Source organism: Acromyrmex echinatior, chromosome 9 (genome assembly GCF_024713525.1).
Source record: "Acromyrmex echinatior isolate Ae372 chromosome 9, ASM2471352v2, whole genome shotgun sequence".
Lineage (NCBI taxonomy): Eukaryota > Metazoa > Arthropoda > Insecta > Hymenoptera > Formicidae > Acromyrmex > Acromyrmex echinatior.
In genome coordinates, this window is record NC_141860.1 from 10,351,363 (window position 1) to 10,377,933 (window position 26,571).

At 36.9% G+C, this 26,571-nt stretch overlaps 2 protein-coding genes across 6 annotated transcripts in view; one reads left to right on the forward strand and one right to left on the reverse strand.

Moving 5' to 3' along the window:
* The window catches only part of twin (CCR4-NOT transcription complex subunit 6-like twin), a 292,189-nt gene that overhangs the window by 130,439 nt on the left and 135,179 nt on the right, over nt 1–26,571 (reverse strand). The window lies entirely within an intron of this gene.
* The window catches only part of LOC147908613 (uncharacterized), a 146,553-nt gene that overhangs the window by 24,523 nt on the left and 95,459 nt on the right, over nt 1–26,571 (forward strand). For 2 of the 5 annotated variants that reach the window (XM_087409745.1, XM_087409741.1), the window contains exon 1: nt 18,848–24,920. In XM_087409745.1, coding sequence (XP_087265871.1) covers nt 24,837–24,920 — 84 coding nt within the window. In that variant the 5' untranslated portion in view covers nt 18,848–24,836. The other 3 variants (XM_087409742.1, XM_087409743.1, XM_087409744.1) reach the window with 3 other exon arrangements.

Here is a 26,571-nt window from a genome sequence, read left to right on the forward strand (position 1 = left end):
CCATTTCATCTCAAATAGTTTATCGATATCTTTTCCAATATATGAGAGCACGTTTCTCTTATGAAATTTCAAGTTGTAAAAACAATTTAATTTAACGTTCGTTTTCTGTCGTATGTAATAAATTATAATATTTCATGTAAACCATCTATTTCGCTTATCAATTTTATCCAGCAAGATTAATGCATTTGTCATTATATGTTGACATGTTAATATCCAGGATTGTGTGTGTGTGTATGTAATTAGGATAGTAGTAAAAAAAAGAACAGCTGCTATCTTTAACAAGTTTATCGTTTGCAAATTTACAAATTTTCTTTATGATTTAAATTGGATTTATTTTATTAAACTATACACATTATTTGCTGAATGTATCACGTCGCTTGTTTCAACAAAAGTTGAAAAATTTACTATAAAAAGAAAGATGTTTTCTATAGTCTCGCGTTTGACTTTTTCAATAATAATTTATCCCATAATATGTCAGTTACGTCTGTCAATAATCAGCCAATAAATGACGTCGGATGGTCGGCTGTTTTCTTCGCGATACAATCCCTGTGACGGGCGTAAAAATGTGCTGAAAAATGACCAGCAATTTAGTTTGGTAGAATGATAAATGCGTCGAGGCAGATACACGCCGCTCGTTGCAACACGGCTGATAGCAAACGAGCCGCTTTTCGTGAGCCGAGGGCGTTCTTATGATAAGGAAGTCAGCAATTAACGTCAGACAGTCGCGTTACGATTATCAGGTAGCCGTTCATCGACAATCAATAGTGATTTTCTCTTTCTCTCTCTCTCTCTATCTATCTATCTATCTATCGTTTTCTCTCCCACCGATCACTGTAACGAGCGACAAATGTCTCGACGCACTTATCGCCGCGTTGATATTCATAGAACAATCACGACGGCGCGATCGAGCGGAACGCAATTATCGCCGACGGCCAGAATGAATCTCCTGGCGCGCGAAACGGTGGCGAATACCACTCACTTGTCGCCGGGCTCATATTTCCTCGTCGACGAACGACTGCCGGTCGATTTAGAGCCATTTCGCCGCGAGCACTGCGACGAAGTGGATCCGACTCGTGGGAGATTCGGCTGGTCGGAATATCCGAACGTTCTGCTTGGAGAAACTAGCTTGAGACTTGATTACCGAGATGCCGAATGTAGACTCGAAAAAAAAAAAAAAACCTGCGGAAATATAAATGACTCAGCTTGATGTATTTTCGTCAAGGGAGAAAAAAATCCGACTTTCTCCACTCGTATTATCTGCGATATCTTGTAGACTGCGATCGTAGAGCGATTGGATATTGGAAAATCCAGAAGCGAGCCGTGTCCATTAATAATCGATCACTCTCGCGGTCAGCGAGCATTCGCGACGGCAGAAGTAGAGAAACGATGCGCGTTAACTCCATTCACTTTATTCAAATGCGAATCCGCGTGCATGAGTAATGGACGCGTTTATGGATGCGGCGATACACACGAGTGAGCTCGTCCCCGCTTTAAATGTTCCCTCTGCATCACGGCGGGAGATACGGGGGATCATAAGCTCGAAATGAAGGGGAGGCAAAGTCGCGCGATTAATTTCGCGATCGATTTTCGAATTCCGGTCTCGAGCGAGTGGTCCACCGTGAATGACTTGCTGACTGAAATTGCGAACACACGCCGAACGTGTGTCGCGTCACGCTTAATACCGGAACACAAGGGGATGGAAAGCCGATGAAAATATCGCTCATGAAACATCGGCAGACGCGCCGTTTATCCACTGCAACGCGTCCGAGCGCTATGCATAAATATGCATTCGATTAAGCGGCCAGCAGCAGCGGGACTCTCGATATTCTCATTATTTTGCTGTGCGCTTGCGAAACAATTATTTTCAACAGTGACGTCACGCGCGATGTGCACCGTGCGTGTTCGTGCAATAAAATATATCGCCGTTTTACTGATGGCCATAGGCATATTCAGCACGCGTTCGACAGTTATGATACAGCGGTCTAAAGCTCCCAATTCGTGCCAGAATAATTAAAATTTATTTACTAGTTACTCAATTATACGTTGATATTTAATATACAAGTCAATTGATAATCTCACGCTATTTACCCACTTAATCGAGGAAATTGAATTCCGGTCGGTTCTCATAGTTATATTTCATTTTTATTTATCTTTGAGATAAGAAATATATAAAGGATATATTAACAAGTCTCGTAAAATAGATACGTCGCAATTATTAAAGTCCATATTTTATTTATATCTGTGAAAGTTCGAGTTATACCAATTTCAATGGCTTATAACGCTTTGCAGGCACGTATTACGGCGCAACAGATCGCTTTGAAAATAGATCAGACTAGCGTGCAGAAACTCAGAATCTCTCTATCTCTCTCTTTTTCTCTCTTTCTCTGTTCCTCTGATAGTCCATTATCAGGACCGTTTCGCGAGCCCTTTGTTCCAATTTCTATGTTCCTATCGTTTCGTTATGTTGCATTAATTCATGCATGGGAGCCGCGTGCATGCAAACCCGCATTTTCGACCCTCAGGTTGGGCATTGTGCAAAATGTCACACAGCATCACGCTATGAATGCACGTAAAACTGCGATATCGATCTCATCACTACTATCCACTAGCGCGTATATTTTTGAGCGGCTTCATTTCGGATGAGCAAAACGATGAAAGACAGAGAGTTCATGCGGAACAACAATTATTAATCGCGATAAATGTTATTTTAAATTGAACTTAAATGTGCCGTAAATAATGCCACGATTTCACATCGTATTGCAATTAAACTTTCAGCTTTTCCTGTACTCAAGAAATTCGCTTGGCTGTCCCAGAAGAATTTATGACTAATACGGTAAAATTTACATTTAATTGAATATAAGAACTTACTCTAGAATTTATTTAAAAGAAAAAAAACTTAATAGAAATATTTATTCTTTAAATTTTCTTAATTTAATAGAAAGAAATACTTTGAATGTCTCTGTTTTTCAGGTGAAAAATCCAAGAAGAAATAGAAACGGATTTTAATATAAAGTTTCAGGCTAGCCTACGCGTTTTTCAGATGCCATTGACATGCTTGGATAAATTTCAGTTTAAATTAAAAATAATATAATAGCATTGTATAAGTACGACGAATGTGCGCAGTCATCACTTGATTCGTTCGATTGGCGCGTTTAGGGCAAGCAGGAAACGAACACCGGTGGGTATCGATCTGGTCGTAAACCACACCGCTCCTGATATTCTTTCCGTCATATGCCTTTCCCTTTCTCTGCTGAGTTTTCTCGGAGGAAGGAAGTCCGCCGATAAGGGAAAACCCAATGGAGCTGAGCCAAGTTGAGCGCGGAAAAGCGAGACGGCCGTCAGAAACAAAGTCGTTCTCCCTGACAAGAAGAGTGAAAAAGAAAGACGGGTGTTTTGCATGGAAGTAATATCCGGCCACTCCTTTCGTCGTGGCTCGTATTCATATAAGGACGTTATGTTCACGTAACGCATACAGACTCATGTACTCGATGTGTATACATGCGAATGTATACATTACGCGATGCATTTCAAAGCCGCATTCGCGTCAGCGAATTCGAGGACGTCCTTTAATGTTCCGTTTGCCTCGACACGACAACGACGACCACGACAGGAATATCTTCCTCTCTTTCTTTATCTTTCTTCCTATTCTCAAAAGGATTTTATTCCCTCCGTCCTCGTGCCAGTCGTCGTTTACGAGGTCCTTCTTCGGCGGCCTGTAATAATTCCGCGAAAAGCAGACCTCCCTTTTCCCAGCGATGAAGAGGAATCGTGAGAAGACCGACAGATGTTCAGCCCCATCGTCCTCGGCTACCACCGAGGAATCAGGAATTATTGACGCAAGGTGAACTTGAGACTCCACGGCGCAAAACGCAATGGCGTGGACATCGCAATGCTTTTCTGGGATCGATTCTACGAGCAACGGTAGTGTAACGAGAAATGTTGAATAATACGTATTAAATGTATTAGAGCCTTCTACCATCCAATGTAACCTTCGGACAAATCACATATTTATCCGGTATTGTCCTCCAGGGTAAAAAAAAACTCATCTGCGTTTTGTATGCATTTTATTCTCTTATTTTCAAGCAGCCGCTCAATAAAATATACCGCGATTCTCTACGATAGATTCACCGAGACAGGATGCATTTACGTGTCCATGGCGCTTCCGCAGTCGCGCTGCTCTTTTTTGTCGGCGTGAGTGCGACTAAATGAAGCTTCCTGGCGGTCGAGGAGGCGCGATAATGCGTGCTGCCCTTGCCGGACCCTTAATCCCTTTGCGACTCCAACACATGTCGATCAGATAATTCCACGCGTCATCTGGATGAGGCGCAATCATCGATGCGGGTTGAATATTGGACGCGATTCTCTCCGTCAGTGAATTCCATGATTGATCAAAGGCGATGCGAGCACATAAATCAGTATGCGATAAAGTTTGCCGGGTGAAACGCTTGCATTTGCCTCAATAAATTTGCGAGAAATAAATTGATAACGAGTAGGCAAATAAATAGATAAAAAAAAATGTAGTAAACAGATAAAGCAAATAAAAAAAGAACAAATAATAGGAAATGTATATGAATTGAATAGCAGCCGTCTTTACAGTTCGCGGATTTACAGTTCTATTTTGTAAATTGAACCTGGTTGGTGAAAAAAAATGTGAACAAATATTCTAATAAATTACAAACGGTAAATATTTACTGTTAAAGTTGATTCATAAATGAATATATTGCTAATTAAGATTCATACATTTATGACACTGTATGGAAATATGGAAATTGAAGCGTTAATATCGCGAGCGTAGTAAATTTATGAAACTTGCAAATCGAATGCACTGCGACAAATACAATTCGTTAAAAGCAATCAATCTTTCTCGTTATTTAAGTAACGAGTATATTTTCGCGCGTTTTACCACCGATATATATTTATACATTTTTTTCTTTTTCAATTAAAAACTACTCTTCTCATTACGCTATATTCGTTATTACACCCGAAATCTTAAACAATCGAGTAAAAATTTCGACGATGTTGGAAAAATATTTTCAAGAGACTGACTTCAAACATTAATCAATCTTCCTTCCTGACTATCCTGAAAAAACGTACAACTCCATTGCGAGAAACTTCATAATAACGTGAAAACTTTTCGACACAAACTCCATAACGCCGCACAAACTTTCGCCATGTTATATTTCCTTCGCAAGGCAAAAGCCACATATCCGACATAATCCTACTTTTATAAAAAAAAAAATATGTATTCAAGTTTCTACAAAAAAATTTTGATTACATTAACATAACAGTAGCATCTATTCCGATATCCGACTCGAAATGTCTTCTTTCAAAGTGTAAAAGCATTTAAATTTTGAGATCTTTAAAATTATTCATCGTAATAATCCTTCATAATCATATTTCACATCAAGCTCTACTTGAATCGACAATGGACCCTGTATCCTGTACAATGGGTGTGCTCTCGAAAAAAAGGAAATACGAGACAACGTGAAGTTAATAGTACAGAGGCGAGTCGTGCAGACACGTCCACTAGTCAGTCAGTCGTCTCTCCATTGTTCGCGCGCCTCCATATTTAAGAATTATAAAATGCCTGGTGGCACATAAAGGACGATCCGTCCTGTAGTGTGCCCTTGTTGTACCCTTGCATGCGCATTGTGCAGCGTCGCGCACCGCAACAACGAATTTCACGTAGGACGTCGCTCGACGGAAGCCTCTTGTCTGATTCTTGCATAAAGCTAGTGAAAGAGACGAGAGTTAAATTGCATCTACCACGAAATGTGCATTTTTCACTTTAATATTTTTCACTTTGCTGTAGCTATTATATTAACCAACGTATCACTAATATTACCAAATCTATTTTTCTTCTTTATTTTATAATAAAGCATGAAAATTAGTATTAAAAATATCAGCTCAAAAATAAGTCTCTAATAATAATTTAATTTTTAAAAGAATAAATCGGATCTGGATTTATAAAGAGATGAATGAGTTGCATAGAAAGTAAGCTGTAAGGAAGATCACGGAAGTTTATTACTTTTACAAGCCGCCTACCTACGCAACTGTTTGCAACTATCCGCAATTGCGTGCACGTAGTGGTGCACTTTCAGCTGACGTCTTCGTGTAAAAGCGTATTAAGGCACGATCAATTTTGCCACAGTTGCCGTACACGTTCAAAGTTTCATATCGCAATCTCGGTTATACAACAAGCGTCGTGACTGATGTCCGACGAAGATGTTTCCGCGGAGGACACTCGATATATCTGGGTAGCATACGTCGGCCGGTTCGCTAGGGAACTGTTATTCGCTGGGTATGCGAGGCGAGAGATTTATGGCCGCATCCTATCGATTTGCGATATTTCGCGGACCATATACATATATATATACATATATATATATATATATGAACGATATATATATATATATATATATCGTTCGCTTGAAAACAGATGTACGTCAGTTGCATGGTACAATAAATATGATAAAATATTTAATTTCGTGTTGCAATGTCAAATTTTGAAGATTCATCAATTAGAATCGAGATTAAGTAAAATTAGTCATTTTTTTTGCTGTGTTTCTCATTGCGAGAATCATCGAATATAACCACATTTATATACTCTCTAAATTTTTTAGAGTAGAATCTCACTCTAAAGAGTGAAAATTGAGCCACTTCTTGGAAAAAAAATTGCTCAATTTTCAACCTTTAAAAATGAAATTTCACTTTTCAGAGTGAGACTCACTTTAAACATTTTAGAGAGTATAAATAGTAAGCTAAACAAATTGTAAATGAGTTATAAACTAAAATACAAATAATTTCTTTTCAACTCATTGCTATTTAACGTCATTGCTAAAATTCGATTTAGTTTTTTTTTATTTTAAATTTAATTCATGTATCGATGCCATTATCATTAAAATATTTTTCCATCAATGTCTTACTAAAGAAAACATTTTGCACATGTAATTTAGGGCAACAAGCTGAAATAAATCGCTGACCTGAGACTCGTTGTAGAATAAACTACGCTACTACCTTTGCTGGGTAGTTTTTTCACGTCACCCCATATGTAGACGTTCCCGTCGATCTTGTCGGAACGAGGTTGCGTGCACGTCGTCGAGGAGTTTTGTTGGAAAATGTATTTCATGAAAAGTGTATGGAACGCGCCAGACTTCCGTGCCGAGGGTCGTCGGCACCCACCTCCTCTCTCACTTCTCGTACGCTCTTCTTGCCTTGTGAATACGAGATCCCTCCCAGAGGATATCCGATCGCGGAAAGGGAGTATAAAAATCGTATAAATCCTATGTACGACATAGCCAAGGGTGAGGGTAATGCGGCGAAGGCAAACCGTTTCTGCAGAGGCTTTCGAGACGAATGCCTTGTCAAGGAGTGTACGATCGCCTTCGACCAAATATCTACTTATAATTCCCCAACAAATCGAACGTGCAGTTCGTTCGCGTGATGTCATTACGATATCTCGGAGCCATTAATATGTATCTCGTAAAATATTAAGAGGAGACTGCTTGTTTGGACGATTGATATATTGGCGTTTAATATAAGAGATAACTAGATCCTAAATATCGTAGAAATAGATAAATAAATAAATAGATATCTAAATAAATTGTTTAGAAAATAGTTCTTTGTGTAGACCGCGGTGATTTTAAGATTTTTCTCACTCCAATCTTTCATAATTTAATATTTAATGAATTCATACGTTATCGATATCTTGTGAATATATATTATATTTGTATATATTGTGCGGTATATATATCTGCTTTTATCCGCATCGCGCGACTTTGCATTTTCAAGACGGCGACTGCTGGTTAGTCACCTAAAGTAAGAATGATATACTATAGCATCACGCCGAGCGTAATGCATTTTAAGTGAAAAATATTGCTTCAGAATGTATCGCGCGTTGCGTTACGAAAACAGATGACTTCTTTTGCGTCACGTCGTTTTATTCCGGTGCCCGTGTCTGTTATGCGCGAGGAGTAGCTCGACGTGTTTTACACTAAGTCCAAAGTGTCAGCTTTAATTTCGAGTTATTCTTTAGCGCGTATATACAAACGATCTATTCTCGGACGCTAAAAAAATTCTCGTTTGACACAGAATCGCTGATTATGAAAAAAAGGAAGTATAAGTCTATTTTATGAAATGAATCCGATACACCTTGCGAAGCTAAAATTATACAGTTAAATCTGCTTTTATATTTAATTTTACAGTCATCTTGTTCAATGGAATTTTAATTTAAATTTTAACAGAGACATTTTATTTTAAAAAAGTTTTCTACATAAAAGATATCGATTGCAAGTTTCAACGATATTCCTGTACGAACGAGAATTTGGCGTCATCCCCATGTATAGCGAACCTGTTTACCGGAATCGTGGTAAATCACGATACGTGCAGGATGTCGGAAAGCTCGTTCACCAGCGAGATTTCACTTGGTAGAAAAGAGCTTTTGCTGCTCGAGGGGACCAGCATCGCGTCCTTGGCGCGATTGGAGAAACGCTGAACAGACGAGGAGAGAGAAGTGCAGGAAGTGGAGAGGCAGACTGAGGGCCCGACAAAAAGGTAGCGGTTCGTGTCCGAGGCTAATGCATCCGTGGAGCCCGGAGGGGTCACGAAACTAGGCGGTCTGGAAGCAGGAAGAGGAAGCCGAAGAAGGAGAAGAAGGAGAACGAAGAAAAGAAAGGTCCATTGACCCGGTGGCACACTTTCATTTCTACTTCCATTTCCATTTCCAGGCGGCATCGTGAAGCATATCGTGAGTCAGGGAGGATGCATTTGTGTGAGCTCGCTCGCGCGTACGGAGTGCGCAAATGTACGGAGTGTGTAAGCACGGATGCAGGGTTGGATAATTCATTGGGAACAATGAGCGCGGTAGCGCGGAACCTGCCAAACTGCAGATTGGGGCTCGCCAGGGATCTGCGTCTCTCATTTTATTTCTTACCCGACTATCTCGGTTACAGGAGATAAATTCACGGTGTGAGATATATCGAGGTTTCCCCCCTTGCAGGAAACCAAATCTCCGAGTGTAAAAAAGTCGATGGGACTGTTAGCTTCCCATCCTTTCTCTTTCTCTAGAATACTCTTTTTTTTTTAAATTACTTTTTCGGTTCCATAGTAGTATCGGCACCACGTGATACTATTCTAACATTTCTAACATTTTACAGTAGCAATAATGGAGATATCGCTGTCAGAAACTTTTTACACTTTATTATTTCTTCTTTTCACAAAATTGTCACATTTTCTTTTGATTAAAATAAAATTACAAAAATAAAATTTTCCTAAATATCATATAAAAAAAAAAGTCATTAATGTGAAACCTATGCTTTACGTATGCAACGCGTCGGTACAAACGTACGATGAAAGTGTAGGATAGAAGTCACACACGATCGTCTGTAAATATATCATTTGCATAGTATAGATGCACGATGCGGTGGCAGGACTTTCTCTCCCACGCTCTAACGTTTGATTTCACTCACGGCTATAATCGCTGTACGCGACTACTGTATGCATGAGACGCGCAAAAGCTCAAAGGCCTTTAATCGGGATCTGTGCGTACTTGCATATACATACGTGCATACACCCAGAACTGGGTACACACAACAGCGGCGGTAGCGGCGATCGAGAGTATACAGCCACGGTATTTTATTTGCTCGGCAGTGTGTATCGACGACGGAACCGACAGCATACAGCGGATACCCTCGACGTGCGAATGAAATTGTGTAGCACTGCGCGGACAGCGGCACACGCTCAAATAAGCCCGCGAGGCGGAAGTGTTTGGCCATCACCGAAATTGGTTTTGCCGTTTCGCGTGCCGACTCGCAGCTAGTACGTATTAGCCCTCGACTCTCGTGATCAATATCGCCGGTACATGCTATGATGCTGTGCGTCTTCACAGATATCGCCTACGGTCATCGTTATTGCAAATTTGTCACCGACCGAGAACATCCAACTTATTCGCAGAAAGCCCGCAGCTATAAAATCCAGATTTCTCTTTTATTTTCTCTTCTTCCTCGCAATGTCTTGTGTGTCTACAATGCTAGACATCGGTCCGAGACCTTGGACGAAAAAAGAATTGATCAATTGTATTGGTCATGTGACTGAATTGTTCAAATGTGATTTGTTAAGTCTGTCTCTGTCCCAGATTTCGGATCGATTTATAATATCGTGGATACAAAGCTTAAGAAACATGAGATCTTTAAGAAACACCTTCAAATAATATTGCACATAATTTTTTCTATATATTCACGCATTGATGAATTATGTTCTTATATTCAGTGAAACGTGAATTCTATTATAATCTTCATCATGATCATAAAATATATTAGAAGCGCATAGAACTGAATTTAAGTCATTGCAGAAGAAAAACGTTAATTAATTTATAAATAAATCAAAAAAAATATTTATCTTCAATACAAAAGATTTTTAGAAATAGCTGCGAAAAAGATTTAGATCGCAAATATTAGATTTACATTTTGTGAAACAAGAAATTTAATAATAAGAAAGTTTAAAAGAGCTTCTGGTTTCAACCTCTTTCTTTTGTTACTTTCTTTTGCATATTCTCTTTGAAACAATCGATTCAAATAGAATTCTGGCAGCACGATATTACAGCCAGTTGTTGTACGTGCGGCAAACAATAAATGTCCGTTTGATTTGGACATGATAGTAAATTTATCCAGCAATTAAGACTGTCGTAACAGGCCGAATACAATGGATTGTCGGAATCGCCTCGCATGAACCGATCGCTATGCGTTCTTAACTGCCGAACGAATTTACCGCGGAGTGAATGTACAGCGGAAACGAAACGTGATTTATATATACATAGATTCGAACGAAATCATTCTCTATTGCCAGTAGTATCCCTTTTATAATTAAAAATAACACTCCAATAAATTTATAGATTTTATTAGCTTAATTATAAACCTATAAAACAGAGCATGTTAGTTTCATTTCTTATTTACAATGTCTGATTTTATTCTGTTATATGAAATTATGTGTATAATTGGAGGAGCAAAAATTCAATATCCAATTATATTTAAACATCCCCGAACGTCTTTCCAGGTTTTCTCAGCGAAAAGATCTCGGAACGACAAGGGCGTTCATCCGCTTTCTTTAAACGGGATAAATCGTTCGACGGGAAAGAAACTCCGGAAGAAAAACGAACAAGTGGAAGAATTAGTCGGTGAACGAATGAAAGACGGAGCGAAAAATAATCGCGCAACCTGTCTTCGCGAAAGGAAGGAAGGAAGGAAAGAAGGAAACAGGTCCGGGCATTAAAATCTTTGAACGCCGCGCGAGAAAGATCCTCTCTCGTGCCTGAGAGCGCAAAGTGAGATTTTCGCGGATCGCGCGCGCGGAATGTTCTCGTCCCTCTCGAATTTTCCCTGAGTTGTGGCTTTTGAACCTCGTCTTGCGGAAAATGCTGTTGCGATAAATCCCGTCGCCTCTAAGCCCACTAAATTCGCTAGTCGACGTGGTGAAAATTACAGAGAACGGTGCGATCAGTTGCCCAAGAAGTGGAGTCTTCCTTTCGAAGTAAAAAATTATGAGAAAAACAAAGTAATACAAATTTTTCGTGACTATTATTTTATACAGTCTTTTCGAATTTTTTGTTTAATTAAAACAGACACTTTTTTTTAGTATCTTATTTTTTTCATTCGTATCATATTATATTATACTGCATTTTATATATCTCGACTGCCGTATCTTATCGATGTGATATTGTGCAGGTGAAACTGTAAAGATTTTTCTCGACTGTCTTTTTTTCTCGTTCGGATTACATTTCTGAGATCTCAAGCGGATCGTTTGAAGAAACAAGCGGATAAAGTAACGCGTTATTCAACCCCTGTCTCATTTCAAAAGGCAACGATGCACAAACGCCCGAAATCACCCAATTCATTCTCATATCGATTTAACATCCTCTTCCATATATGATGATGACGGGCTGACATATTCCGAGTATGAAGTTTGCAGACTATTCCCCATATATCTACCTTCCCTCTTGAGAAAACGCGCAGTCGGCCAATAAAATACCCTTATCATCGCCGTATTAGACGGTGTCAGGTGGTAGATCAAATAGTAGAATTGTATGAAGATAAATCAATATATTGTGAAATCTAACATCACGTATCTGCGATTTTGCTACATTGAAAGTATCAAGAGGCTGACTATGTGCAAAGCGTCCATATTTCACATCAATACTTCTTTCATAAATATAATCTGTCAAAAGATTATAAATATATTTCCCAGATAAAATATATGTGCTGATTATTCTTTGTTGTTTTGTTTGTTTAAAATGTAAAAATTCTCGTCGACAAAGAGCTAAGTAAGTTCAATTCATCGTAGAAGTAGAACGAGTATTCAGGGTCACGACGGATGTCAATTGATGACTCAGTCTTTGGCCTTTAAGGACTGTTCCATTTAACGCTCGCGCGACGCATTCATCCATCTAGCATGCGTTGATGACGGAGGAAAAAGTGTTCCGGTTATACTCAGTCGTCCCACTGACCCATATCGACGAACGCCACAATAATATTTCTCTCGATCACTTTCGCTACAAACATCAGAATGCAAATTCATAACTTTCACTAAAAAGGAGAAAATCCATAAATCCATAAATTATCACTAATTGTAGGATTTCGCATTTTATGTCAAAATTATATGGTCATATATACCTATAATTTTAATTAAAAATTTAAATTTAAATTTATAATTAAATTTTAATTTAAATTTTTCGCAAATATATCGTTGATTCACGTTTTTACAACCGTAAATTTTTATAAAACGTACAAATCGTTGTAAAAAAAAACTGGATTCGCACATCTCTCGCTTTTATTTTATTTAATGCACATGCTGATAATAAATTTCCCTAGCACTGTGAAATTTCTTTAAAACGACACGAAGTAGAAAGTGAACCGGAAGAAATCCATCGCGACGAAGTCTAATCCTATATTAGTCATGAGTACATAGCTGGTGGAATAAAAGCTCATAGTTCTTTCCTTAAACAGGGACGGCGCGATTAAAGATGGCGTGTCTTTTCCGACGTGTAGCCGTCGGGCAGCGCTTCCGCGAGTAGGAAAAGAATGTCATATCACGGTATATTGCTGCCGACCAACAAAGAGGAGTCCTTGGGTTATAAGAAGAGAGCGCGAAGCGCCTGCATTCTCGCGGAAAGAATTCCCCTTTCTGTGCCGCGTGCTCTTCTTTTCCCGACTACGTGTCTACGTATCACCGGATCGCCTTTCCTCCATTTTCCCGGTTTTTCCCCGTCCCTCAGGAGTGTCTCTTTCAACGAGCGACCTGAAAAGACGCTCGTCCCGTATTAAAGACGCGCTTCACGATGCATTAACTTTTTCAAAATGATTTTTTTCCCTCTCCCATCACTTCAACGTTACGGAAAGACGTGTGCTCTTGCGATTAATAACTTTGCGATAAGTTAAAGTGTCACGATTCTTTGTATTCTTTGAGGCCGTAATATTTTCAGATTTATGGTATTATCGCAAATTCTAACAGTTAGAATTAATATTCAATTTTCAAGCAAGCTTTATGAATTTATTTAAATCAGATGTTATTTTGTTATTCAATTTAATAAAAATTTATTAACTATCTTGTATCAATTATCGTATGCTAAATTACGCATATAAATAAACATAGAAATTCATTTTTATGTATATCTGACACATATCAGTTACTCAGCCAAATAACAAGGTTTATCTAAAAAAAAAAAATTGTAAATGCTTCACGAAAAATGTCTATTAAAAATGTCATCATCGTCATCGTACAGTGAGATTGCATCGGATACCGATTGTGTAGGTGGCACAATGAGGGCCGTGTCGATCCTTGGAGTCAACCATCGACAGAAGCGGCGCGGCAGGGCCGGGGTTCGTTGGCCTCCCTTGGCCCACATCACCGCTCCACGGCTATGGCCTTCCGTCTCGCAGGCGGCATTATTTACGGGCCTGTATTTTTCACCGACGGACGGTGGTCGATCATCGGGTGCCGGCCTCGGAAATTAAAACGGGCCCTGTGTTCTTCGTAACGGCAGAAATCGTACCGGTAAACTGAAAGCTCTCATCACCATAGATTCACATTTTCCAACGGGAAATTTCTCACAGTTCATCCGCCCGTTTTTAAAAATCAGATAGAAATTTCCAGAAGTTCTATTGAGGAATAATTTCCAAAAATTATATATTTATTTAGGTATTATTTGAACGCAATATTTTTTTAGAATCAGAAGAGATCAGAAGAGAAAAAAAGGTATACTTTGTGCATCAGTACGATCTTTGATATATTATCCAAATGTGAATTTCACAATTCTGTAATCCAGTAATTTCAATTGCTTTACGCTCTACGTGTGCATTGCTTTAGCCAAACCTGCTCTTGCTCGGACTTAGACGGTTATTATTAGAGGCTTAACGGATTCTCTACCTACTATGCGATGATACGAGGCAAATTTTCCTCACCAGCATACAGATAATAATTAATTATTTTCTCTCTCTCTCTCTCTCTCTCTCTCTCTCTCTCTCTCTCTCTCTCTCAGTCTGCGCAAAGACAAGGCGAGGATGACGTCGCATGATAGGGTCATAGTTCAATGTTCGGACATCTTTTACAGATGAATTTGTGAACGCAAAGCCCGCTTCCGCAGCTATCTACTCTCCCGTTAGCCCTCCCCCTCCCCTCTCTCTCTCTCTCTCTCTCTCTCTCTCTCTCTCTCTCGCGACAACAGACTTCCCTTTGAGCTTAATTCGATATCACGCAGTAGCGATCAAAGCACCGGATTTCGTGGCTGAAATGGCGGATTGTTCGTGAAGTCGGTACGTGTCGACGACTGAATTTCTCGCCATCTCGTCACTGACCGCGGACGAAATCTCGCTTTGTTGCTCGTAACGACGGTTCGAGCGAATGCGGATGTCGGCATACCGAAGAGACACCGACAATTAAAAGTTTTGCTAACGTTGAGTAAATTGTTCCTTGTTAAACAGAATATTGAACACAAATTATTAATATATCCACAGTTATTACATGTAACACAATCAAAAATAATATATTTACTTATTATTTAATAAAAGAAAAAAAAAACAATTTTGAAGAGTATCTTTTAATACTCGTTTTAATAATCAACATCAGCAAAGCTACATAAAAAATTAAAATTTTATATATTTTGTAAATTTTAATCGTCCTAATTTCTTTTTAGCTGTAATTCCATGCAGAATGACTTATCTTTGTTAACATTGTTAATGACCCAATAGAAGTAAAAAAATCTATTTCATTGTTTGTTACAATTTCAGATACGTTTTAGCAATAATCATTTAGCTTGAATAATTAATCAAATAAAATGAAATATATCAAGGTAAATCATAAATTCATGTACAAATATTTATTATATAAATATTATCTGTTTCTCTGATATGGATAAAAATAAGAAAATTGCCAAACACAAATTATTAAAAAATATATATGAAGAAACATTTTTTCATTAATTTTAAGAAACGTAACTTCCAATTTCTATTTAAAATTCTGTCTTGAGAAATACATATAAATTTATGAATTTAACTGTCAATATCATAAAGAAAAAAAATGAAAGTTTTAGGTTTTTTACGGCGTATGTCACATCCTGAATGTTCACAAAATGATGGAGATACTTGGTTGTATAACTTGCGAGATATAACTTGATGTGAATTTTTCACACGTTATTCTGGAGCGACATGTTCGGAAAAAAGGCGGGAACTACCCGGGAAATGTTCATCTTAAATTCTGAAGTCCCTATCCGAAATAGCGGAAGAGCAGTAAAAAGAATAAGTCGGAACGATACGTAAAACTCAACAGAAGATTCAAGAGTTTCTTCAAGCCGTAACGCAAGAGCCATCCCAGTCATAAAATCCCCGCACAGCGTAAAAGAGACGAGTCGAAATCTTATTTCCACAGCAATAGTTGATAAGTCTCGAAAAGTTTCGATCCGTTCGTTCGGTTTGATCTTGTGATAGTCGACTGTGTTCAGGTCTTCTTTCTTTTCTATCCTTTACAACGAATTGATTCCGCATCTTCTGCTCGTATGAACTTCTGTACTTTGTATCAAATTTTTCTCGATATGAAGCGTAGGAATTTGACCAATATTTGTCAGAATCGCAGAATCAATCGACGTGTGGAACATTCAATTTTTGATACATCGTTAGAAATCTATCTTTCAACACAATTGAAAAATTACGGAAGAAAATTTTAATGTAAAATAAAGTGACTAAAATTATAATAATAAAAATAAATTTACATATTTATATAGATTAATAATTAATAGTTTATATATTTCGAAAACGTTAATATTAATTCAATGTTGAAAATACATGTCGTAATAATTCTCAAACTCCAATAATAACAATAACCAATAATTTAAACATTTAATTTTTTTTTGCTCAAAATAGAAGAAAAAATAATAGTACCATATACATACTTGAAATGAGATAAATAGATTTTGCTCCGTTTTACTTTATCACGCATTCTCTTTAGGGAGTGAACGGTAAAACGCCAAGCAAAATCGCTATCCCTTAGGAAAACTAATAATATCGCGCATCTCCCGGTAAATTACACCGCGGAAAAATGCAATTGTGTCGCCTACAATGTGCTGCAATACGCTCCGCTATCAGTTTCCAAGCGTGCGCGCACACGCGTCCTGGCAGCTTTAACGCGGCGAGATGATACACGACCCAACCTCGTTGGTTCGTTGTTAGTTATAGCGACGTTACGAGTACTGGGCAGCACCCCACCGAGAGAGATCGGATAAGAAGAAACGAAGAAGAAAGCCGGAAAGTATGTCGTTGCGAGAGCGAGCATTGATTATGGGAGTCGTTGTCGCCGTCGCCGCCGTCGCCGTCGTCGTTGCAACCACGTGCATCCTCTATCGCAATTTGCGACGCGAGCGTGCCGCATCCACGCGAATGAAACGTTCGCCTTGAATGGGGAATGATTATTACAGATATACGACGCGGCGCGTGCACGCTCTCGGTACCGTAATATTTCTCGCGCCTGTTTCGCGCGTCGTCTTCCACGATGCTTTGTCTTCCAGCGACAACTCCCTCCGAGCGTTCTGCTTAAGCTAGACGCTGCATATTAAAACGTACCATTTCTATCATTTATACGCGTTTCTTTATACAAGATATCCCAAAAAATCTTACTTTCGCATTACATGATATCCATTATCATTGCATTATTGCAGTATTTTTAACTTCGCTGCTATTTCTCGATGAATGACATATCCGGTTTTCTTTTTCCAATGCTTGTAACTTTTTTATTAAAATACACGTTTACTTGATACTGTTATGTTGTTTAATGTCTGGCGCGTTTTAAGAAAAATTCTTCACAATTTATTCATCGTTATAAAAGTTATAATTAATCGAATTAGATTGGATATGCCATATTCAAATGTGTCGTTTTTAAAGTATATATCGCACCAAAGAATTAAGAATACCATCATGTTAATTGTTATTTTATTCATTATAACTGTTTGCTTTATAATCTTTATAATTGTCAATACAATTATTGAATAATTATCATATCTTTTATGATCTCTCAGTAATATATTACAAAAATTGTGCAACTGTAACAATATTTTCTTTAAAAGCGCTATGCTAATTTTATGCCTCAAGTATATTGATAATTTTGAGCTCGAGTTTGGGTCTCAACGATGACGGCACGCGTAAACGACGAGGACGACAAAGTTGCTGGCGTTCATGCGATAAGAAGGCACAGGGTGGTCCTAATGGTGTCATCCTGGCTTAAACGTCCGCTTCTACCGACGCGATAAGCGATAATAATATCTATCATTGGTAAGCCGACAAGATAAGCCATCTCACGTCGACAACGTAGTTCAGTTGCGATAATAAAATACTGGGGATTTCGAGTATAAACTGACAGATAGAAAAGAACTTTATTGCATTCTGTGAAAAACTTGAACTATGTTACTCGAAAGGCTTCTGATAAATGGCTGATAGCTGGCTAATGCATTAAGTTGCTTTAATACAAAACGTCACCCGTCGATCGACAACAGCAAGTATATGTACTTTTAATTGTTTATTTAATCCCTTCACCCAGGGAGGGCAGAAAAAGATTGTAAACTGTGAGGACACGTTAATCTCCAGTTACCACAATTATCTAAACTCGGCAAAACACAGTGCGCGCGGTCGTGCACGCCACCGCAATTACATCCACAACTGGATGTGCAACCGCTTTTTGCGTGCAGCACAATCGTGTACGTTAATTCACGGAGGCTTTGGTCAGGCCACGCTATTGCCTACCTCTATCTTATTGTTAAACGTGGGGTTGCAATTATTCTGATTTTTTTCAGAACGACCGAGAGCGGATTGCGAAAGCCTTGAGAACCTACATCGCGACATAAAACTCGTTTCTCACTAACGAGAAATGTGGTAATACTTTTCTTGTCTGATTAATGACATTTACATTATAGAAATTTAAATTTATGATATTAATATAAAATTATATTTGTGTCATTCGCAATTCGAAATTTGTAAATCATTATTGTCCTATAAACACAGCTTTACAAAGACCTTGCATTAATCAAGTTTTTATTAATATATGAAATATACCTGTAACAATTTCTACAAGCATTAAATTTGACGTGTTCGTAATAATAAGATTGTAACTTTATAGAACATTTTTTAAAAACTTGAATGTCATATATATATATATATATATATATATATATTAATATATACATACATACATACATACACATATATCTCTTTCTCTCCTCTCATAGTAACTTGACACTATCGCGATACAGCCCATACATCCGCCTGCGAAATGCATCCGCCGGATCTCGAGACTACATGGCAGAGTATAAAGGGTGTGTATAACACGTGATTCATTGTAAATGAAGCAAAGTATCTCCTGCAAGTAATTGACTTGAGATTATCGGCACTTTATCGACGATATTTATTGGGAGTAAGGCGCGGGATATTTTTTTTCGTTTCGTCGAAGCTGGGCGGGAGAGACTAATTACGATAAATTTTCCTTTGTCGAGCTATCGAAGTAGCGTGAAGGGATACAAAGATGCCGATACGGCAAGAAACAAAGTATTCATGTCGTTATTTACTCGTTTTAAAAATCTTGACTCAAATTCCGCATCTCACAAAAATAATCATTTTTATGAGATGTTTAATTGCACATATATATACAAGTTATGTATAATTTAAATATAAAAATATAGATATATTCTTATTACAACTTATGTAATAATACATAAATTATAAGAGTACAAGCGACGTTGAAATAATTTATCTAATTTAATTATCTATAATATAGATTTATCCCATCTATACATTTTTCAAATTCCTTATAATAATATGTAGAATAAATATTATTTTTTTCTATTAAATTAATTATCCGTTGCTATAAATGTAAATTAATATTCTCGTGCATATTTTTAAACAAAAGATCTATATATCAATATAGAATTTAGAAAATACTATAATATAACAGATCTTCCCATAAGAATCGCATTACCGTTAAATGGAGACTCAGTGATGTACGAGCTTGAGCTTAACCGTAAATCGACGCATCAAGATTCTCTGATCCTTTTCGATGTAGCGAATGTATATGCAAAAATAGCGAATTATGTAAAAATATTACGTTCAGCTCGGCGGAGCTTCTTTCAGATCGGGTCACGATCTCAGATCGCAACCCCACGCACATTTCCAGTCGACAATGACGCTCTGGGCGGCATACGTAAACATATTTTCTCACGATTTGCATCGAGAAAGCATCATACGTCGGGCCCGGCCCGGTGTGAGTGGTAGTCTTTATGCAAAAAACACGATTAAACTAGACGATGTTATGATAATGTCATATCTGATAAGACCATAAACATCTAAGGAGTACAGGACGTTACTAAAGTGCTTGGGTAAAAAAATTTTACATTACAAACATGTATAAGAAAGCAAAATTTATCTAACAAACAGTATACACGAAAAAAAACATAGCATTATAAAATGTATTGAGAAAAATAAGACAACTCAACAAATTGAATTCAATTTCAAAAATTAAAAATTATATTCTTCGTTCCAAATTTCAATATTCCTTGCAGAGAGGTTTGAAAAATATTTATTATTAAAAATTGAAAAGCTGCGATCATAAAAAATCCATTTTAAATTGATTAAACAATGATATAATTAAGAAGAAATCCTTTCACCAAGCGATGCATAAGCATATTGTAATATATCCGGACAGTGGCTATGGTTAGCTCTTCATTGTATCGATTGAGAGCCATCATGTACGTGTTAGGTCTATATCATTCCCTCTATTATATCTTTCAATTAGAGACCGCCTAAGCCGCGCGGTTTTTCCGTGCGATGGCTGAGATTTTTACGCGACGAAGCTTTTGTTTATGATCATCTACGTGGGCGTCCCTCACCCACATCATGGCGTGCGGGTTTGGTGTCTCCTCACCATGGTGTGCCCACGTCTGTCCGCATAAAGAAACGGCCGACGGTTCAGACGCGGTTAACGGTACTCGCGAGGAGTTTCTCCACCACCACCTGGTATACTCCATCCACGTCCGCCTGCCACTACTTCTTCTTCCTTTACTTGACCTCATTTCCTGACCCACTACCGGAATGAGAGAAACGTGTTCCCGACCACTAATTCAATTATAGCCTTTTGTATCCGATCTTTGTTAATTTTCAATAATTAGTCCGTTCGATTTCGAAAAGCGGACACACAGTTAAATATAATACTGTAGCATTATATTTAAGACATTATATAAATACATTGCTATGGAGAACAACAATGTCAGTCTCTGTAGTTGAGGGATGAATAATCGGAGATAATATCCTATATCTCTCGGAAAGAGATAACGCTGCTTTTCATATTGCGAAGTCACGACATAATACAAATTCAGTGCAAATTCGACGTCAAAATACTAAAATTGAAAGACTAGCTGAGACACTCAAGAAATATTCAGAAGAGAGAAAGAGAAAAGATAGTAAGATCGTTTCTATTTTTATATTCTAAACAATGAAAGGCCCAGTTGTATCAATGTCATTTTGACTTTAAGCGAAACTTAAAACTCTATTTGTCTCATTTTAAAGCAAAAAGAGATAGAGACAGAAAGAGTTTTAAGCCTCACTTAAAATCAAAGTATAACATTGTGCGAGCCTTATATGCATTATATTTTAAACCTTGAATTAATTATTTTAGTCAAAATATGGGAAACATTCATAAATTTTATCTTCAAATATCTTTATTTTATACTTTTATTCGATTTATTTCTAAAACGTACGAAACTCAACGATTCGAGACCTTTGTATAATAGATTTTGTTTAGAAAAAAAATGAGTTTTTGTACATATCCCCACTTCTCACGGTATCAAATACTTATCATGAAGCGGCTTCTTCACATTCTTACCCTTACCTTTATCTTCGCGCAAATGGCAGAAATTCATTTCGCCTTGTCGTAAAGTCAAGAGTACATTACGAGAGCCGACAAAAAAGAAAGGGAGAATTTCTACGTCCGGTCGAGGAAATACCGTGGGAAATCTCATACAGTTATACGTGACGTTATCTATGATTCAATAGAGTATATATACGAAAAGAGTTCGAAGGAAGCAAGCGCTCGACTACTAGTGGTTTCCTTCTGCGGGCGAGCGGAAGCGAGACTTTTACACCAAACCTTTGTTCCCGCTTGCGAAAACTTTTGACTCAACCTCTCATAGCGCATTCAGGAAAAGCTCCTTTTTTTCTCTAATTCGTAACCTCGCCGGCGACACCTCGTGGATTGTTTCCTTCGCGAAGCACTTCCGCGCCGGTGAGAAACTTGTAAAACGTGACAAAGTCCTCACAGGGCTCAGGATGTTCTGCTTCACGCTACGAAAATATCTGGGTAACGAGAAGGACTTTTACTGCACAAGTAGTGTAACATATGATGTGATTATTTATTACGATAATGAATATCTATAATTTTATATTCAGTATGTACGTTTTCATGTACAAAATATTTACTCTAATAACAAGAAAAAATTAACTGCCAAAAGTGTATCTTTCTGTTTGTATTTTTAATAGTTCATGTATTTTCATTTATTATAGTTCTAATCTATTATAATTTGTTTATTAATTCAGTACAAATAAATTTGTCTATTATCCGTATTTATATCAATTCTACCTTCCTTATCATCAACTTCCTTATTTTATATATTAAGATTACATCACATAACGTCCTCTTTGAAGAAAATTTTACTCGATGTTTATAGTATACGTTACGTATATTATATATTTCAGTAAAATTTTCCTCGGAGAGGACGTTTAGGAATGTAGCCTAAATATTTACAAGTAGGATTCAAGTTAAAAGCTGAAGCAATTTCATGCATGTAATGGAGTCGCTTTCGAGAAACAACTACGATTCGCTGTTATCGATCCGCTATTACACGCGAACCTTCAGTTTGTCAATGTAACTGTACATCAATCATAGTCAGAAAGTTTGAGTCTGTTCGATGGATTCATAGGAAGCCGAAAATATACGCTCTCGAGAACATGATAGAGGAGAAGGTCGGTTCAGTTTTCATACAGCATTTTTTTTCATTCTAGGAAAGTTAATCGTGGTTAATTAGGTTAGTTATCAAATTATCACAACGAGATGAATAATTTTCAATTTACCACAAATGAAAAATGTTTCATTAAAATTATAAAATTAAATTACTAAAATAATAAAATAACTAAAATAACTATCTAATAATTACTAGAACGTATTATAATATTTAGCTCATGTACGTCCTAACCAAGCGTTTATTTTTAACATACATAGTCATATATAGCAACCTGGTGTCCAATATGTGACAAGCAAGTAAGCGTCGAGGAAAGAGACACATATAAACTTCTCACACATATCCGTAAATATCATCCCGAGATTACTGCCAAATGTTTGAACAATCAGGTATAAACGTTTGCTTTTTCCAGGAATATTTTTCAATTTCTCTATATCAAGTAAACGTAAAATATAGCAATAAAGATGTTTGAAAATGTTGATACGATTTTATCAACGCACGTCAAAAGTGAAAAATATTATTTAAAAATATTATTAATCTTTTATATGTGTTGTATATACTATTTATTTTATTTAAAATTATGTTCTTTTATAATTTTATATTTTTCGTATTTTTAAATTCGCTCTTCTAATATCTCATATTTGAAGTATCTATTTTTGATGGCAAATAAGAATCTGCATCATAAATTTCGGTCAATTTTGGTTCTCAAATTTCCACATTTTTCGGGGTGTTAACCGAGAAATTAGATATCTTGATAGATGGGAGGATCATAAAAAAAAAGGCGGAGACTGCACGTTCATGTTTGTGGTGGCCTTATCGTCTCGCATTCAACCTTTAACCTTCTTCTTATCCATCCCACAAGTCGATCCTTCAACCCATGAGTCTCTTGGGTCAAGAACATATAAAGCTTCTAAAAGGGATAAGAGTGACTTCTCGTAATCCTCGAAATAAACTTACAATAAGTACAATACCGAAAATTCGTGTGCGTGATAAACGCAGTCTTTGTAATGTATAACAGAATTTCGAAAGAATTTTTAGCTATGATTTATTTTAATTAATCGATTACTTATGAGAATTATTTCCATTTTTTATCTGATTTTCATACTTACGGAAGTCTTTGTATTTTGCAACAGATTAATCTCAAACAAGAGTTTGTCTTGATAAAAGATACTGTCGGTATCACAATTTTACTCATTTAACTTACATCACTTGATCATGAAGTCAGATCCCTAATTTCTTTTATCACAAGATCAAATTAACTTTTAAAGAAATAATAATATTATAATTATCTACAACTGCTCTTTTTATAAATTCCGCACATTTTCGTGCACAAATAAAATCACGTAACGTACACGAAACGGTCGACGACGATTGCATTTCCCTTATTTCCTCTTAACTTTTTTCAGAAGAACGAGGATTTAAGGATATCGTTGAATCGGATTTCGTCTCCGGTCACGCCAGTCGATAGGAGCGGCAAGAAGAACGAGTCGAAGAAAGTTTACGCTACTCGTGGTAGATACCGATGCGATTAAACCTTACGTGCCGCACGACAGAAGAGAGAGCTTTCGCGATATATCCTAATTCAGATACGATAAACGCTAAAGTTTCAAGTTTGGCGCGAGTCGCCGTGGTTATTTCCGCCTTGGATTTATGCGGTCGTTCACCATATCTGAAGTAGACCAATACAAAAAGAGTCATTGATTAACAAGCATTCGGATAATTATGGAGCAAGTCATACGATATTAAGCAGAAATTAATACAATATTTAATTCTCAAATATTATTACGAACATATACATATCACTTTTCATTCTTGTTATTATTAATTTAATATTTGGAAAAAAAAGCCTGCTTTAGGAAATGCCTATACTATATAAATAATTTATAGGATCTGAATTTTCTTATAATGTTAATAGAGATTGCAAATTGTTATTAAAATTTTCACATAGGTCCGGTCGCACTGACGTCGGTCGGAATTTCTAGACACGATTAATCGAATCTTCTCTTTTTCTTTATATAATATGTACAGACATCCAGTATTTAGAAAAACGGTTGAAATATGATTAAAGCTGAGCGATGTCGGTAAAACCGGTCCTTGGAAGAAGTGTTTTGTTGTCTGCGGTCTATCCAACGCGACGATAGTTTGTGGTTCCGATTGTGGTCGATGTGAAAGCGTTAAACGGATGCCAAAGTAATCTGATCAATAATACAGGATTACAACGGCATCTATTAAAGGCTTAACACTCGTTTTCGCTATTCACAGTAGACACGTGGAAATTGCACGGCGAGAGAAAAGTCTGTTCTCAATGCCAGAAGGAAGCTGTGCCAACGCTTCATACGCGTGGCAACAAACTGACGACTTCACATATCGGAGCCCTTCGCCTTTTCAGGTATGTGCGAATCAATTAATTTAATTAAAATTAATAGAAAAAGAATTTCAAAAAAAAAAAAAATTAAAATAATCATTATTGAAAGATACTCAAACAATTTTATAATTTATGATGAAAAGTAATTTATATGAAAAATTTTTTATTTAATTTGTTAAATAATCAATTCGTTTAATGAATCGTACGCTTAATTCTAGAGCTGATAAATACGTAGCGTAATATTACTGACAGATAGAAAGTCGTCCTGCTGCTTTATCTCTAATGATTTATCACGTTTCTTTTGAATACGACTACATAGACTACAGAACTCTTGTGTTTATTTGATAAAACTTTTTGCCCCTTATATATATATAATACTGTTTCTTCTGCAGCAACCTTCGTTACTTTTAACGAGAGATAGCTTTTTGCTGACCTTTTCACAATGGTCGGCCAGACGAAATTTAAAACTCCGCAGCTCCCGATGTCCAACTGATTTCCTATGTCATTTAGAGAATTTCTATTCCAGAGATCCGAGAAATTAAAATTGAAAATTCTAAATTCAATAAAAATTTCAACGTAAGCTTCTCAGTGCTTCAAGATAAATATTTTCTATCTCTAAAAATATCCCCTTCTATTTTCGACTATGTCCTTTTAAGGACTATAACACTGCAATTTCTACATGAACAGTCTTATGCTCGTAATTCGCGCACAATCGTAATTCGTGCTATCAGATTCTCACCGCATGGTAATTCGCAACAGATGTTGACCGTTTAGCTTTATTCCGTTAATGATGAAGCGTGCAAAGAGGATTCGCATGATCTGTCCATTATGCGGCCACGTTTACCGCAACTTCGAGTATAAAATCGCGAAGCTGACGCCCGGCAAGCCCATTGACGTCGAGAATTCGAAAACGGCAGGACTTGCATCGTCCATACCCGCGAACTTTCGTGTGCGAGCCACGAAGAGAAGAATCGTTGGAAAATTAATAAAGACCATTCGTGAACGTTCATTATTTAACATATCGACGATAACGAACGTCATTATGCTTTTTCCGAATAAAGTGTTTTCAACGTTACGCTTATTTCGATAACAATATTTCGATATCGATCGTCAACGACAATTATGTTCATCGCGAAAGAGAGAGCTTAATTAACGTACCACGTTTTATTATTTTACATTTTAATAAAGTACTTTATCAATATATTGTTTTGTTTTACATAATCTACATAAATAATTAAGACCCGCTTGATATTTTAAATAACAAATGGATTACCATCCAGCTAAAATTTATACGTTTCTGCTAATGAATGTATTTCGAAAACGAGAAATTAATTTACAAGACTAAACTTTTCAATGTAGCAAATTTATTTACAAGAAAACAAAGATATGTAGACAGACTAAAGGTTTGTTTGTACTACGCTAATGTATATAATATTTCCCGGAAACATAAATAATTAAATACTATTTCGTAAATTTACAATTATACGTAACATCAAAATATTATTATTTCGGAGAAATTATCCATTAGCGGACATTGAATTATCAAATTGATATAGTGATAAGATATATATTGAATCGTTGAAAAAGATAATGCAAGATATGAGTATTATGAAATTATTCGAAATGAATTTCGATTTGAAAAATTGTTCAATTATTTCCTAGATTTTTATTATAT